General features: G+C 32.2%; 1 protein-coding gene across 1 annotated transcript; it reads left to right on the forward strand.

Annotated features, from left to right (window-relative positions):
• Positions 1 to 399: 399 nt before the first annotated feature.
• Positions 400 to 2,518, forward strand: LOC133203105 (uncharacterized). The gene is made up of 3 exons (XM_061338954.1): positions 400 to 676; positions 860 to 1,001; positions 2,335 to 2,518. The coding sequence occupies exons 1-3, from the start codon at positions 400 to 402 to the stop codon at positions 2,516 to 2,518; spliced, it is 603 nt and encodes a 200-aa protein (XP_061194938.1).
• The last annotated feature ends 12,282 nt before the right edge of the window (positions 2,519 to 14,800 follow it).

Raw genomic sequence — 14,800 nt, forward strand, 5'->3', positions numbered from 1 at the left:
TTCTGTTTTGAAATGAGTGTACAAATGTCAATGAATTCTTGTATGTAGTGAAAATGAACGAAGAGTGGGCGAACACGTCAAGAGCTATTAAAATATAAGTTAATAAAATTACAATGCATTGTAGGAAATCTCTGTAAAGGTCATGATCTTTTTTTTAATTAAGTGACATCAAAGTCTACAACGAGGTCCATTTCATTCACTTCCATCTCGCCCACGACGACACCCTTCTCGTCCCTGGCCAATCTCACGACGTCCTGGACAACACCCATTTCGTCAACGCCAAGGCCCATCTCGTCCACAAAAATACCCACCTCTTCAATCACTCCAACCGTATCCACAAAAAGGCACACTTTGTCCACCACAAAGCCCACCTCGATATCAACAACAACTACCTCGTTGATGACTTCAACCTTGTCTACTACAAGGCACACTTTGTCCACCACAAAACCCACTTTGATATCAGCAATACCAAACTCGTCAATCAATCTAAACTTGTCCACTATAAGGCACACTTTGTCCGCTACAAAGCCTACCTCGATCTTAACAACGCCAACTCCGTTCACGACAACGCCTACCTCGTCAACGCCAACATCGTCCCTGACCACGCCTATCTCGTACACTACTCCAATTTTGTCAACAACTACACCCTCAACAACAGCCTCTCCAAGTAACAGCTGTAGTTTTTGCTGACTTGATCGATTTTCATTTTTCTATTCAAGTCTACTTAAAAAATCCCAAACAAATAGGTTGCGTAAAGTTAAGAAATATATATTTGTATTATGCTCTCAATAAAAATATGAACAATTACATATATGTATGCTTCCATTTTGTCGTTGTTATTTTGTTTTGTTTCGCATAGCTTCCTGTTACCTTTGCAATGGGATGCCGATATATATATGTGAACAGTTTTCTACACCATTACAATGTGAACATGATGACCAACAGTTTTGTTTAAATATATTGGTAAACAATAGAGATGGCTCCAGAACACTGGATAGAAGGTTTGTATTTGCAAAGATTTAGCCTCGGTCGATATGATCTTTTAAGAACCGTATCACTTGTAAAATGAACGCAGACAGTGCTACGTTCAAATGTTGCCTGTTTGTTCAGAGACAGTGTCTAAAACACAGGTCATGTTTATCCAAAATTGACCTTGACCTTTTGATATATTGTGTATTCAACCATCTAACACTAATATATCCTAAAGAAATGAATAACATCGTATAAAAAGGGTAGAAGTACATGTGAATAAATTGCCTTATTTATTTGCATTGAAAAATAAATCTGTGCAGTATCATTTTATTGAACACGGTATTAGAATTTCTTTACAAAGTTTAAACACTATTTGAGCCTTTTAATATTTTTTTTAGAATTATTGAATTCACCTTTGCCATTCTAAAGACGAGTAAAGAAAACATCTTGCAATTTTGGAATTTATTTGGTTGATAATCCTTGTGAATTAACAATTATTTGAAAATAACACAAATAAGATGTTGAGGGAATAAATAATTATATTCTGCAGCTATGAATTTGTCGGGACCTGGTCTCTCGTTTTTGTTCAGAAGGAAGGGGTTCAATTCGAATTTAATAAAACAATTGTTTTGATTTTCTAAAACAGAAAATCATTTATTTTAGGTAATAATAGAAAAAATAAAAATTTGTAATCTCTCTTTCTCTCCTATATATACACAGATCTGATAAAAATAAAGTATGGATTGTTTGCATTGCATTGTGAAAACAAAATAAATATAAAAGAAAAAAAGGTATTGATCTGCGGCGTTGTACCATACACTGACTTTCATTTAAGCTTTTTGACACATTAGAAGTGCAATTGTGAAGATGCAGAATGCATAAACAATTCGAATTATTAATAAATGTACTTTCATTTCATTTCTTATGCTGTTGCTTAAGTGTTTGTAAGGTTTATAAATGTAATGCTCATTTAATTCAAAGATTTGTTGGCCTTTCTATACATATGTTGAACATTTCGATGCATTTAAACAAATGTAGTCTAAAGTTCAGTTTCCAGCTAAATCAAATCATAACAAATGCCAAAATATTATTTTATAGCGCATGTCTTGGTCTTATATCTGATCCTTTTTAGAAAGAAATCAGAGATGGTTTAAGCAAAGCGCTAGGCAAAGGTTTATTAACTTCTTTTTATCCTTAGGTATTGATATTTAGTTCAGAAGATATTATCTCATACTAATGAGAAAGAAGCTCTGTATTTGATTAGAACACGTATTTGTTTTAGGGTGTTAAACAGAAACATGTTTATTGTACTTTTCACATTTGTTATATCAGAATAAAGTATACAATATAAGGTTGTTTCAGATGTGTCAATGAACAAGAATGCCAACAGGAATGGTGGGAGAAAACTTCCGACAGACCGGAATGCTCTGGATATGATCCAGCCAGTTACACTCCAAAATATTTCACGTGCTCTTATTGCTGTACTACCCCTCTGTGTAACAAAAACATTGTCCCAAAGGACTTATATGTTCCAACTAAAAAATAATATCAGTGTTAGTGATAAAAAAAAATGACTTCAATGTTGTTTATGTCACTTTTAGAATCCCGTTCTTCAAAAGAAATTGCAAATTACCCTTTCAGTCATTTGAACGATGCGCATTCATCCCAAATATCTTGGGGGGGGGGGGGGGGGGGAGTTTGGTAAGACAAATAAAGGCCTTTCTCATCGGAGTCGGCTTTTCAACAAAACCTTTGCAAAACATAACCGTAGTTAACTATTGTTACGAAAATTAAATGCTTTGACTTTGATTTACTTTGAAACCTTACTTTTTAGGGGATTTCAAAGGTGATAATATCTTGGATTGGATAACAATGATGTAAAATGTGGAAATAATATCTGAGTTTTCATGTAATATTTCCATTTTATATTAAAAAAAATGTGCATGAAGCATAAAAATCTGAAATCCATATTAGAAATATATTGATTTACTAAAGTAAAAACTTTGATTTACTATTGTAAAAATCTTGGTACTTTCGTAAAATATAATTAATTACAGTAAACTAAAGTTAACTATGGTATTTATGTAAGGGAATATCTACTTCTAAAACACTTGTCTAACATTATGATGTAACTACTTGAAATCCTACATGAAATCCGTAACGTAACAGCAACAGACAGCTTTTTTTCTAGAGATTTCTGAATCATACATCTCCTTTTTAATTTTTTTTTTAAATTGTCCAATGTACTTTTCATGCAAATTGACAAATGATAAATCTTCCTTATTTCATCAAAAAAAAAAAAGAAGATTCTATTGCAAATCCCTATTTTATTCACGCAGTTACGCGTTACGAAATTATACGTGCAAATATTATTTTTTTTAAACCACAAGTTGTAAGAAAAGTGCTGGCATATCAAATTTCCTATTTCCAGTAATTAAACCCTCTGTCATGTTGAAAAATGTTTAATAGTTCTTAGTCCGTTTTTCGAATTCTTCTTATTTTTATTACAGTTAATACGCATGAATCGTCACCATCAGTATCAACAGAACTTCAGTGACTGTCTTTCTTGCGATTCTGATTATTCTTAGATAATTAAGTATGTTGACACAAGTACAAAATTAAATTTATTTATTATTAATCATTTAATTGTCTTTATGCAATTCAAAACACATGCTCGTACGAGCAAATGTTTGCAGAGCATAAAATCAAATCGTTCTATTCTTAAAAGGGTCTGTATTTTATGCCCTGTTCAAAGAAACTCACATTTAGGGCGACAGTGTTTTAATGAGTTCCGTTTACTAAATAAAGCATTTTGATAAGTTGCGACATCCCTTTTCAATTAATCTATAATGTTTTATGTTTCTGTCTCGAAAACGACATTCAAATTATTGTTATAAATGAATACAGTAAAACTCATTTAGTACGAACACGGATATACCGAATGTACAGCTATCGCAAAGTTTTTTGCAATCCCTTGCAAAATCCCTAACAATTCCGTGTAAAATTTTACAGCTATATCGAATTCAGATATAGCAATTTTACGGTTATACCGAACTAATTTTGTGTCCCCTAGAAGAAATAACGAAATGTACATCTTTTAGAGCGAATTTTCAAAGATCTCAATTTTTAAAATATTGAACTGATATATTAATTTTGTAAGTAATCATATTTGAAACTCAATTCATCCGAAAACTTTTGAACTCCAAAGTAAATGTTGTATTTTATACTTCTGTAAATACATGTACATTTGTTAGCCATACTTGAAGGAAAAACAAGAGGCCCATGGGCCACAGCGCTCACCTGAGTAACTTTGGCCTTGCTGTTTTTCACCTGATTTCTCCCCCCCCCCCGTTGTGGCCCCGCCCTACCTCCAGGGGTGATGATTTGAACAATTTAGAATCTACACTACCCTAGGATGCTTCCACATAAGTTTCAGCTTTTCTGGCCCAGTGGTTCTTCAGAAGAAGATTTTTAAAGATTTTTACTACATATTTCAATGTAAAACTTGGATTCCCTAATGTGGCCCCACCCTACCCCAGGGGGTTATGGTTTGAACAATTTAGAATCTACACTACCCTAGGATGCTTCCACATAAGTTTCAGCTTTTCTATCCCAGTGGTTCTCCAGAAGAAGACTTTTAAAATTTTTCCTATATATTTCAATGTAAAATTTGGATTCCCTATTGTTGCCCCGCCTTACCCTCGGGGGTCATGATTTAAACTATCTAGAATCTACACTACCCCAGAATGCTACCACATAAGTTTCAGCTTTTCTGGCCCATTGATTCTTGAGAAGAAGGTTTTTAAGGAGGTTCGATCCTGAGCTTTTGAGCAGATTTTGGTCAGGACCTTTATTTCTAAAATTCTGCATCATTTTTATGTTCTAACATTGAATCTGGATTCTACAATGCAAATTAAACTATATCCAATGAAAAAACCGCGATGAAATTCCATTAAAATAGGATTAAGCCAGGAACTATATTTTGTGGCGGAAGGTTTTTTTTAGAAGAAAATGATCAATTTTTCCCTTTTGAAATATATACAGTACTGTTAAGTTTAAATTACTATTTTTCCATGCTGGTTGCACATAGAGCTGTTTTTTTGCAGTGAAATGTTTTATGCTGGCTCTGAAATATCTAATAAATTATTTCTTATGAATTCTTTCATTATATTGTGACAAATATAGTAAATATATTCTGAAAGTCCTTGAAAAAATTGAGCCAATTTTAACATAAAATTAACACTTTTTTAGTAATATCTAAAAATTTAGATCATAGAACCCCACTTTTGTTTTTCTTTTCTGAATATATAAGATAACTTCGATCAATCTGCTTAAATTCAGCAAAAGTTTAAGACTTTAAAATAATTTTCTTGCTTTTTAAATTTTTAATGCCAGAAAAATCACAATTTGTGAGTGCAGAAAGGTCAAATAATTCATTATGCGAAGCAATTTGAAACTTTTTCTTCGTCACAATTTTAATGCATCTTTTTTTAAATAGACTAATAGTTTATTTTGTCCCATGATTTATTTGGATAAAAACTTTGGAGGGAAAACGTCGAAGATGTGATTTTTGATTAAGACACAAATATCAGTGCAAAAAGATCAAATTAAATGTATTGTAGCGCCGAAAGAAGCATATTGACCCCCATTTTTTGTTTTGATTTTTAATTAAGCTATGTGTGTAGAAACTAAAAATATACTTGACAAAAAAAGTTTAAGACTTTAAATATCAGGATCCAACCTCGTTAAAGATTTGTCCTATATATTTCAATGTAAAACTTAGATTCCCTATTGTGGCCCGCCCTACCCCCGGGGGTCATGATTTGAACAATTTAGAATCTACACTACCCCGGGATGCTTCCACATAAGTTTCAGCTTTTCTGGCCCATTGATTCTTGAGAAGAAGATTTTTAAAGATTTTTCCTATATATTTCAATGTAAAACTTAGATTCCCTATTGTGGTCCCGTCCTACCCCCGGGGGTCATGATTTGAACAATTTAGAATCTACACTACCCTAGGATGCTTCCAAATAAGTTTCAGCTTTTCTGGCCCAGTGGTTCTTCAGAAGGAGATTTTTAAAGATTTTTACTACATATTTCAATGTAAAACTTGGATTCCCTATTGTGGCCCCGCCCTAACCCCGGGGGTCATGATTTGAACAATTTAGAATCTACACTACCCCAGGATGCTTCCACATAAGTTTCAGCTTTTCTGGCCCAGTGGTTCTTCAGAAGAAGATTTTTTAATGACCCCACCCAATTTTTGTATTTTCTTGATTATCTCCCCTTTGAAGGGGACTTGGCCCTTCATTTTAACAATTTAAACTCCCCTTCACCCGAAGATGCTTTGTACCAAGTTTGGTAAAAATTGGCCCAGCCAGTGGTTCTTGAGAAGAAGTTGAAAATGTGAAAAGTTTACAGACGGACGGACAGACGGACGACGGACAACGGGTGATCAGAAAAGCTCACTTGAGCTTTCAGCTCAGGTGAGCTAAAAAATCATATTGCAAAATCTCTATGTATACTTTAAGGAATTTGTTATACGGATATAACGAATTATGGATATAGCGAAGTAATTTCGCAGTTCTCCAGAACTTCGCTATAACTGAGTTTTACTGTAAATGGATTAGAAACAAGTCCTTCCAACTTTTTACTTCCTCCGTTTTTCCAAATCATTTAGATCTTTTATATGTTAAAATGCTCGCAAGTTCAGGATCTAAGAATTTCTGATTAAAAGTCTATTTCCATTTCAACATTTTTTTTTTTTTTGCAATTACATCTATAGATCCAGTTATTGAATTACATTGTGGCTCTTCAGTTTAGAAACATTCGTTTTAAGATCATTTCAAGTATCTTATTATTTTTATGACTGCCCCCTTCCCCACTTTGAAAAACAAACTTCGTGCATGGACGCGCATTCCAAAGATATAAGCTTAATATTTGCAGGCATATTGGAAAAAGTCCGGAAAACTAAGTTGGACGGGCTATCGTCATTTGAAGCAAGTCATATGTTTTTTTTTTTAATGATGTTTAATACTCAATACTTACATGTAACTAGGAGCGATGCATCGCACAAAAATATGTTCAAGGGATAGAAATACAATGTTCCTTCTTAAAAATTATAATAGAATAGGGACCAGGTAGAGTGTAACGCAGTTGCCATCAAGACTGCGATGTGAAATCAATTTCCAACTGCTCTTAATTGTCTTAAATTAATTATGAAGTTTATTAGTAAGACAAATGTCCATTCCAATTGATACTAATTTTAATTCAAAATCACATATGTAAAATCACTCAAGGTAATTTTTCCGCCCTACGACGTTACGTTTCAAAAAATGACGTTCTACTAGCATTTTCTTTTAAAACACCGTCATACTTCAAACTCTCTTTTTCAAAAAAATATAATCGATACTCAAAAAAGAAAAATGGCAAAGAAAAGCTAAAAACACTATCAACTGACAAAACCCCGTTACTTCTTGAGACAGGGCCATTTTTGATGGTTCGTGGCTCTTGCTCTTTGTAATGTTTTAAGATTTTTTTTTGCACTGATCACTTCGTTATCTTCACTTTGTCATTCTTGTTACAAAGAAGACTCCTGATCAGATAAGCATGATAAAATTGCCCATCTTAATTGTACTAACAAGCAGTCCAATATAAAAATACATGTATTTGACCCGATAATTAAAGATTTAAAAAGTAGTTTTTGTGGCTATTAATATTTCCAATGGTTATTATGTTAGTATAGAGAAAGGGCATGGACTAGTCTAAATTTTTTCAACCACCAAGTAGAAAAAAAATGTAATTCTAAATGCTAAATTTGTGCACGTTTTTCTGATAAGTTTATTACGCGCTTTTTGCAAGCTCTTCTCACATTGCACAGCTTTAAGTGCACTGAAAAATTTTTTTTTAATGCATTTGTAACTTTAACGGAGTGTAAAAGCAGGCTATTGAAAGTCGGATGTAGCAACAACATTCATGCAGTATCGACATTAAGACACAATATTCAACTTTCTAGAAGTCATGTAGAGATTACCTATTATTGCCGTAAACGTCGATAAACTAGAACATATTCGTCTGCTGATAAAGTGTATTATCTGTTTGGAACAATAAATAATGAGTTTTTGACGTCACCATTATCTGAAGTACTAGTAATTAAGGTGTGTGTCGTGGTTTAGAGAAAGGATTAAGCAACCTTTATATACACTACATAACTTAGATCAACATCTTATATCGGGAAATTAAGGTTCAACACACTTAAGGTAGTACACAATAGATAGACCAAATCTTTCCTCAAATTCATTTTTGTTGAGACTTTAATATTTTGCTCTAGGATATAAAATTTCACTTTATATGTAATATGAAAGAAATTCAACCACATATTTTTTGCCTACATAGTTTGAAATATCGTCTATCATACCCCTATTAAAAGATTGTGATACCAGACATTTGATCTGAGAATGAATATTATTTAAAAAATTACCAAGCGATCTATTGTGAACCAGTGTGATGCTGTTTATAAAGGCAACCTTTTTATAACTAATATTCAGTAAAATATATTGATACCAGTATATTTGAATTAAATTTCATGCAAAAAAAAAGAACATACCTAACCTAAGAATGGAAATTCCACGTGAAAATATGCTACACTTTAAGTCCTCTAAAGAGAAAATGTATAATTCAATTTTTACAAAAAATCAACACAATAATTGAAATGAAACCTAGATTAAGATTATCAAAATTAAAAAAAATTGAACCCGCGGTTAAAGACATTTTGACGATCTAAAAGAAATCCAAAGCAAAAATTTAAAAGAGTGGTAGATGACGTCACTATATTTGACATTTAACTTGCTAGTTAACCTTGGCCTTTATTGTACTAAAAGAATGGAAACTCCTTATATAAAGTCCAAACATCAGGTCTCTACTATAAAAGGATCAAAAGTTACTTTGCATTCAATAACAGACGGTCACATGGCATGTACATGTCATAAACATAATCCAAAATGTGGGCTCCCGAATGACCAGTATATAGGATGTCTCTATGTTTTTTTTTTTTTTTTTTATACAAAATATGGCAAAACCGATATTAAATTTTCTTTACAAAGATCGTTGATTATTGAAATTAAAATATTATTTTTTTTCTTGTGCACTAAATATAAGAAATGAGTTAAAACAGATTTCATTGGTGTTTTGTACTACCTAAATATCCCCTGTGACGTCACATCCTTTGGTATCACTGTAATCCTTTGAAGTCAGTATGCAAAGTTAAAGTATTTTACCATTATCGAACGATGTAGTTAATAAGAGATAATCTTTTTTCTGGTCTGCTGTACGTAAGAGTTATAATTTTACAAGACATCTTAACTTTATAAACAAAGAGAGACCACCACCCCCCCCCCCCAAAAAAAAAGAATTACGCAATTAATTAAAAGTTTTGGGCTGAGATCATGTTACCTTCCATGATGTAAGACTAACGTTTGATAGAAATTTGCAGAAATGCATGACTTACTAGGCCTATATAGCATTTTCGACGTCTCCTCAAGAACAACTGGTCCAAGTTAAACCAAACTTGCCACAAAGCTTTTCATGGTGAAGATGAGTTATCTTTGTTCAACTCCTTCTTTTAAGGGAGGGAAAATATAAAAAAAAAGTGAAAATATAAAGGTATCTTTCAAAATATCCTTTTAAGAAGGTTTTAAAATCTTTTAAAATTTTCTTCTCAGGAACAGCAGCCCATTTTTAATCATATTTATATAGAAACTTACTTAGATAATGTAAATTTTTTAAATCGAAATCACCACTTGTTGCATGGAAGGGGCACAAATCACAATCAAAGTTTTATACATAGGAATACATTGAAAAAAAATCTTCAAAAATCTTATGGGGAACAGCGAAGCCATTCTTATTCAAATTATTGTCGAAACATCTTCAGGTTATGCAGATTCACTTTTGTTCTTTCTAATCAATACCCCAGGGGTAGGGTCAGGCTACAATAGGAGATCAAAATTTAACATAGCAATTTATAGGACAAATCGTTAATATTTTAGCCCATGAAGGTGATGAGATCACTCGATCTTATCTATAAGACAAAAAAATTCCTAGACGTGTGTGCAGTCGATTTACTTTTAATTATGAGATTGTAGTAAAATTTGAGCAAAAATCAGAGATCTACATTTAACATAATGCATGTTTTAGGAAGAAATGTCTTGAACAGTAGGACCGTGCATGTTGATCCAGTTTGTATTGAGGAATCCCAATGTAGCTTTGATTAACATTTGACTACACCGCAACTACTTCAGGTCTAGATTTTGTTCCACAACATTTACTCAACGCACTCATTAATTAAAGAGTGAAATTCCATAACAAAGCTGTTGTGTCAAAGTAACTCAGGTGATCGTTGTGGCGTATGAGCCTATTGTTTTTCATTGTGTGTTTTATAAATTTATTTTTAAAACAAGATAAAGGAAAACATAGCAAACATGTTGAACAGGATAAATCTAAAAATAAAATAAAATTGGGTTTTCAACATCGAGTTTTATAGAAATAAGAAATTTACAAGCAATTTTTCAAAATACATAATGGATTTCTACACTTCCTCTCTGGTGTAAGTAAAATATCAATTGCTTTAATACTATAAGTAATTTATTCTAAAATGATAATATATGATATTCAATAAGCATGATCATATCAAGAACTTAGATATTAAAGCAAAAGCTGTATGATAGTGTAAATTATTTAAAATTGTATTGTACACTTATTAATTTTATGATTCCATTTCTTTATATACAAAACAGATTTTACTACTTTAAAATATTTAAATTTTTGACAAAGAAATAATTGTTTTCATAATGCTATAAGTTACCTTTGTATTTACTGTCTGGGGCATTTTTACCAGTGAGCCAGGTATACAGCATCTGTCAGAATCTGTGTTTGTTGGACTATGTCGAGTAGTAGGAACTCCTACGGAAGTGGTCATAAGGAGAGAAGCAGAGGACATCGCAGACATTTTTAGGAATCAAACTCCTCCATGTCATAAATTTAAGTTTGAAATGTTGTATACTGGAAGTGGCAGAGAAGGATTCAGATTTAAAAGTTCCGATATGGATGTGATGTACTGGCCCAGCAACTTTAAAGTAATCTGGGACTTAGATCAAGCACAGGAATATGATAATAACATAACATGTTATTTGTGTGATTGCTCTGAAAGTCCTCCTGGATTCACTTTACTTGATTTAATAATTTCACCAAATGAAATAGATCAGATTGCATTGCTCCCAACATTTGTCAAAATGAATGACAAGATTTATTCATCCAGTTCTAAATACAGACGATTCGCGTGCTTACATTTTTAACTGAACATGGACCTTGTGGAAGTTGCTATCATGCAAACATAGAATATGATCATGCTTTCGGTTTTTATAGCAACTTTTGGCCTCCATCTGCCTCTTCATGGATGGTCAGGTGTCACTCTTGGCCCAAGCCTAAAATTGTACGTGATATAGTCAGAAATGGTTGTCACTTCGTACCTATAAGACACAAATTAGGAAATGTGAAGATAATGAATGGAGAATTTCTTTTTCTCAGGCAGAACAAAACCTTGTGTATTCAATGAACCATTGTCAATTCTTAACATATGGTTTGCTTAAAATTGTTCTCAAAGAAATCATAAATAGTGATGAGTTACTGTGTTCCTATCACATGAAGACCGCAATTTTCTGGGTGATTCAACAAAACGGAATACCTCACTGGTTTCCACAAAATCTCTTGGTGTGTTTCTGGATCTGCTTCAAACTTCTTCTTAAATAGGTTTACGAAGGGGTTTGTCCTAATTTTTTCATTCCAGAAAACAATATGTTTCTGAGTAAAATCCATGGAGAAGAACAAAGAAGTTTATTCGGCAGATTGTATAAATTTTATAAGATGGGATTAGCATGCCTGCTTCACAGTCCCTCCATCAGGCCATATATTATAAATGTCCTTCATAATCCCAGACAATTTGTCTGTACGGATGAATTCAATCTCATTAAAGAGGCGGAGATTGATGGGGAACTTTTCAAAGAAGCATATACGTCTAATGTAAAGCTCTCTACAAAGCTACATCATTCCATTAACAATATTAACCTAGTAGAACAATTGATAGATAGGCCCCTGACAAAATATCAAGTTGTTTTTTACAGGTATTTGCAGATTATTTCCTTCAAACAACTGCATTTTTGTTGTTTAACAGGGGCATTCACTCATTAACAAACAAGCTGATGTATACAGCTGACAAAATGGTCTGTCATATTCTGAGATTTGTAGCCAAGTTTGGTTGTATTTCTGACATGTTGTAAATAGTCTTGTATTATTACCAAACATGTAGGTATATGAACGCTCTATCTATTATAAATATAACAAAATTCAAGCTATCACAGCCGCATGTGATACATGGCTTTTATGTATGCTCAGAGTTATATAGTAGGGCTGTAGGTGGACAATCTTTGTCTACAAAACTTCGACAGGCTAAAGCAGCTGAAATCAAACTTCCCTCTGATATCTTTTATTTGAATGAGTTAATACCAGAACAATGTGGAATGCAGAGAGGTATCGTTCTGCATACCCCCCCCCCCCCCATTTATAATGTTATACATGATGGAGATCTTATGTTCCATCAATACTGATACAAAACGAACACTAAATGCACTACATTATCTACAGGTCCTTGTCCATTTCGACCAGGGGATGTATGTACCTAAAGAAGTCAGGGACATATCATGGCAAATTCTAGGTATTTGTCAACAGATCACCGGGGACCTACCATCTGAATGAATTACAAAAAGTTTCACTGTTGAGAATACAGTGTATAATGAAAATACTCAACATGAATTTATGTAATGAGTCCGCTGGTATATAATTAGAAATACAAAAATGTGTTGATCCGGGGACGTTTTTCTTTCTCTCCGTTTTACAAAATACTGTTAATTCACATATTTTTAGAGGGGACAAATTTTTTTTTGGTCCAATGAAAAAAATCGTACATTGGGATTTTATTTCGTGGTTAGCGAAGTGCTGAGTTGTATATATTTGAAATTACAATAACATTGATCTCTGAACACTTCCTTCCTTTACTAAATTTTAAAAATTGATTTCTAGTTTGTCCCTAATGATCTATGCAACAATTAACAATTCAAATTTCTAAAATGATTTAGTTTAAAATTTTTAAAATTTAAGTTGAAATTTCTTTATTTCAAAATCCAAATTGATTTCATATGTTGAAATGTAATATTTCAGTCCAAAAATTCTATTTTCTTAAATTTGAAAATATATTTCAAAATTTTAAGATTATTATTAAATATTCAAAATTCGAATTTCCAAAACTGATTTTTGGATTTGAGGTTTTGATCTATCTGTATTTTGAAGAAATTTTACAGTAAACAATTTAAAAATTTGGAACTATCTTTTTATGTTTTTAAATTTACTTTAAACTTCTAAATCTCAATATTCAAAACGTTTTACATGTACGTTCTCATAAAATTAGAATTTTGATTTGAAACAATCAGTTTTTAAATAACCAGAACACGGAGGTACATTTTGGGTTCCTAGAATTTTGATTAAGATATCTTAGATAAAAAATTTCCAAGCCCGATTTGATTTTTGAAAGAGGGGCGATATAATTCAAGCTCTAAAATTCAAAGCTCCTCAATTAATTGATTGAAGGCATTAATAAGCAATCAAGAAATAGTACGAGAGAGAAAGGGGCGGGTCTATTTGACGTGCAATAGAAATTATTCTAGTATATACCCTGGCTGTATTTTTGTCATATTTAGATGTTACCTTTGATTTCAAACTATTTAAAACATATGAAAAATAAAGGCTTGCAAAGATTATTCATGTGTCTGTTAATAAAATACTGTAATTAAAATTGTAATTTTTTTTTTTTTTTTTTTTTTTTTTTTTTTTTTTTTTTTTTTGCATATTTAGATGTTATCTTTGATTTCAAACTATTTAAAGCAGATGAAAAATAAAGGCTCGTAAAGTATTATTCATGTGTCTGATAATAAAATAATGTAATTAAAATTGTATTTTTTTCCCTTCATTTTATATATGTGTCACCACATCATATTAGGAAGGCGCAGCTTTCTTTGCAAAAATAAAGGCGTCTTATGTTTTCCCACCAAATAAAGTATAAATAATCAATCAGAAATGACTTTGAAAATCTGTGGGATATTCCGCACAATGAAAATACCATCATATGTGTTTAATAAAAAACATTTAACAAGATGCGTATTTTCGTGACAATTAATTTTATTTGTTGATTGTACTTTCCCCTCAGTAGCTGAGATCTCGAAAAATAAATTCTTTACAGATATCATGTTTTATTTTTCAATAAAATTCTGGAAAAAAAAATCCCCATGTCTATGGGATAAAAAGGATCATTTGATTTATATTTATGCGTCTTTGTGACAGAGATCTTAAGTTTTTGACAAAAAAAATTCAGAAAAATATCTGTAACTAGAAACTCATTGCGAGCAATGAGAGGTCTTCCGTCCGATTCTGAAAATAAAAACGAAAATCAAGCTGAAAAAGTGATAAAAGAAATTCAGACACTCTGGAGATTTAACCGTAATCGTCAGCGTGAAAATCCAACGTGCTAACCATTAATCATTCACTTTTTTACATCACTTCCTGTCACGAACGAAAGTAACGGCGATACGAGATTTTCTCATGATTCAAATAAACTGATGACTGACTATTAGTCCTGAGTTGCCGAGCAATATTGTGAGAACAAATTTTAATTTTGAGGACAGGTAAACACGCGACCGGAAGTGAATTTATAAAAATCTCTGACTTT

The sequence above is a fragment of the Saccostrea echinata genome, unplaced genomic scaffold, assembly GCF_033153115.1.
Source record: "Saccostrea echinata isolate AGI-Se365-2 ecotype Australia unplaced genomic scaffold, CSIRO_AGI_Sech_v1 ptg000048l, whole genome shotgun sequence".
Lineage (NCBI taxonomy): Eukaryota > Metazoa > Mollusca > Bivalvia > Ostreida > Ostreidae > Saccostrea > Saccostrea echinata.

What these genes read in the sequence shown, in the direction of transcription:
- LOC133203105 (XM_061338954.1), top strand. Translation starts at nt 400, where the DNA reads ATGACTTCAACCTTGTCTACTACAAGGCACACTTTGTCCACCACAAAA. An exon ending in AGCCTCTCCAAGTAACAGCT is followed by an intron (nt 677 to 859) that starts GTAGTTTTTGCT and finishes TGTTTCGCATAG; the next exon opens with CTTCCTGTTACCTTTGCAAT. An exon ending in TCCAGAACACTGGATAGAAG is followed by an intron (nt 1,002 to 2,334) that starts GTTTGTATTTGC and finishes AGGTTGTTTCAG; the next exon opens with ATGTGTCAATGAACAAGAAT.